The following is a 2,986-nucleotide window of genomic DNA, read 5'->3' as shown; positions in this document are numbered from 1 at the left end:
CCCTTTGGGATGAATTAGAGTGGAGACCTTCTCGTCCTACATCAGTGCCTGACCTCACAAATGCTCTTCTGGAAGAATGGTCAAACATTCCTATAGATACACTCCTTGTGGATGGCCTTCCCAGAAGAGTTGAAGCTGTTATAGCTGCAAAGGGTGGGCAAACTCCGTATTGAACCCTATGGGCTAAGACTGGGATGCCATTAAAAGATCACGTAAAGGCAGGCGCCCCAATACTTTTGGTAATATAGTGCATCTCTGGCTCCAGTTGTACATAGGAAAGTGTAGTGCAGACAATCCCATACATTCAGGCTCTATAGCGTTCTTATATATTGTGATCCGCATGGACACTGTATTAATAATATATAAAATGTGTTAAACATTATCATAGAGCTGTATTGGGATAACGTTCCAACCCGTAATTTCAGTAGGATCGGGAATATTACCAATACTTTTGGTAATATAGTGTGTTTGATTACAGTTCACCTTTAAAAAAATAAAATAAACAGTCATTGATAACATATTACACCCTTAAAATGGGTTCATAGGTGTAACATGTTACCAAAAAAGTGGACTTATCCTTTAAAGCCATATCGGTAATAATGGAAGAAACACACAGCGAGGAGTCGGAGTCCGGTTGTCAGATATAGATATTTATATACACAGACATGGTCTCCAGCACAAGGACACAGGCAGCAAAGACGTTCATGAACCCAGGTCTGAGCGTGTCAGGAGTGGCCACCACACGCAGGAAGTCATAGACGGCCACCATGATGACCTCCCCTTGTAATCAGTAATGTTCTCGCTCCTCCCTACCGCCACCCATCACCTCTAAGCCCATCAGTACATCCTTGACTAGTTGCATGCCTGGAGTGGACCAACCCCCCTCCCCCCCCAACCAAAATTTTCACATAGATAACATTTGGGACCAAAAGACAGTAAAATACAATCAGCAATATTCCCCGTAATAAGAACGTGATGCCTGGAGCTCATGAAGTTGCTTTGGTTCAAACGCCTCAAAAATGCAGCGGCTTCTCCGGTAGACTTGGCAGTGGACCAGTAGTCTCCACCTACTCCCATTACCATGCCGCTAGACCTGTAGTCACCGCCTACTCACATACCATGCCGATGGATCTGCGTCTCCGCCTACTCCCGTAGCAAGGTGATGTTCTCATTCGGCTGATGATACGGCTCCTCCTGGAGCAGACATGACATTTTTCGGGAGTCTCTGCATTTTTTTTATTTATTTTTTAGCTGCCCTGTGCCTACACGTTATCTGAGGTCCTTGCTGGGAATGTAAATGAACGCACACTGGTGGTGATGCATGAGACAGGCGGGTGCGCGTTTCGCTTAATCACTTCAAGACCTGGGAGGCTTGCAAGTTATAGATTGTGATAAAATAGCTGCAGTCTTGGAGGGAGGAGGAGGAAGGGGGGGATTCCACTGGAAGTCGCTCTCTTTGCTCCAAACATTTGGCTGAGAATAAGGCTTTACCCCAGAGATGATCAATCTATATGGACAGCGCATCCTCAGGGGGACAATACAGAGGAGTACAGACCACTTCCCTTACTCCAGGCCAAGGGATTTTGGGAGGGGGGGGGGGGTGGAGGAATCACAAGGTGAGCCGGCTTATTCAATGCCGCCGTCTGCCCTCTGTACAAGCAGCATTGAGAGAGGAGGAGTGATGAAGGCCAGAGGAAGATCATAGGAAAACCTCATGAAGAACACTGAGGGGGGAGGGGCTCATAGAAAGAGGACATGTGGAGGCTTGGTGTAAAAATAAATGTAATTTTGCAGGCAAGGGTGGGTGTAGGGAGGGTGGAGGAATAGCAGGGTGTGCCCGGGTCTCTCACTGGCGCACTTTGCCTGGCACATAATTTCTATCGATCGTCTCATCCTGTAAGAACATATGGAGGCAACGCTCGTTCTGGGCAAGTGGGTGTCCTGCGATCCTGCAAGGGGAGAAAACACAAACCGTCACTATGAAAAACGTATACATTGGGAAGATTTCTCGCCCCCTCTCTGCCCTGCTCTAACTCACCCAGCAAAACTGTGCTGCCATCTGACACCCTCCCCCCCCCCCCCAAAAAAAAAAGGGTGCCCACAATGTGTGTGAGGAAGAGGCTCTGGGAGATGTAGCTCTGGACAAATGCCTGACCCCGCCCCCTGAAAGATTTTTACAAGCTTGCTGATTTCACCGGAGAAATGACAGATGAAAGAAAACAAATGCTGAGACATGATCGGGGGGGGGGGGGGGGTCAATTTGAAGACCCCCTATAACAGCCATAAAGCATAAGATGCTGGACTTGTGGCGTGCTCTTAGAAAACGCAGGACACAACAGGAGTCTATAGGGTACAGCTGACAAAGCGCAGCAGGGCGGGTTGAAAGCGGCCAGTGTCAATATACTCAGCAAGTCTAACCAACTCTGTCCTGTGACCCTAAAATGCAATCTGTCGTAACAAAAGTAACAGTGACATAATGCCCTGATGAGGTCGTGACGCAACATGTAGGACGAGGAGAGGCGGCCAAGGACCAGAAGGGACATCCTATGCGGAAGTAAAGCCCGGGAGTTTTATATTGTTAGTGCATTGGATTTTTAAATAGAACGTTTTTTAATCACACCATAAGAGGCTATTTGTCATCTGCCCATAACGAGTGAGGCGTGCAGTTAGCATGAAATGGATGGGCTATTAGCCACTTCCCTACAGGGCACAGTCACCCTCTTCCTGCCCTCCCAATACTAGGCACGTCATCCCCTTCCTGCCCCCTCCCCCCAATATTGGGCACCGTCATCCCCTTCCTGCCCTCCCTTCCCCCAATAATGGGCACCGTCATCCCCTTCCTGCCCTCCCTTCCCCCAATACCAGCACTGTCACCCTCTTCCTGTCCCCGAAATACTGGGCACCGTCTCCCCCTTCCTGCAACCCTCCCCCCCCCCCCCAATAGCAGGAACTGTCAACCTCTTCCTGCCCCTCCCCTCAGGGCACT

The 2,986-nt window shown here is 49.0% G+C and overlaps 1 protein-coding gene across 1 annotated transcript in view; it reads right to left on the bottom strand.

Moving 5' to 3' along the window:
• Window positions 1-629: 629 nt before the first annotated feature.
• Window positions 630-2,986, bottom strand: part of SNX12 (sorting nexin 12) — a 17,073-nt gene continuing 14,716 nt past the window's right edge. The window contains exon 4 of the mRNA XM_077474392.1: window positions 630-1,949. Within this exon, the coding sequence (XP_077330518.1) occupies window positions 1,847-1,949 (103 nt within the window). The 3' untranslated portion in view covers window positions 630-1,846. The remainder of the gene's footprint in view (window positions 1,950-2,986) is intronic.

Source organism: Lithobates pipiens, unplaced genomic scaffold, assembly GCF_037356315.1.
Source record: "Lithobates pipiens isolate NorthernLeopardFrog02 unplaced genomic scaffold, aLitPip1_a1.2 Scaffold_1, whole genome shotgun sequence".
NCBI lineage: Eukaryota > Metazoa > Chordata > Amphibia > Anura > Ranidae > Lithobates > Lithobates pipiens.
This window is presented reverse-complemented; position numbering and strand designations above follow the sequence as displayed.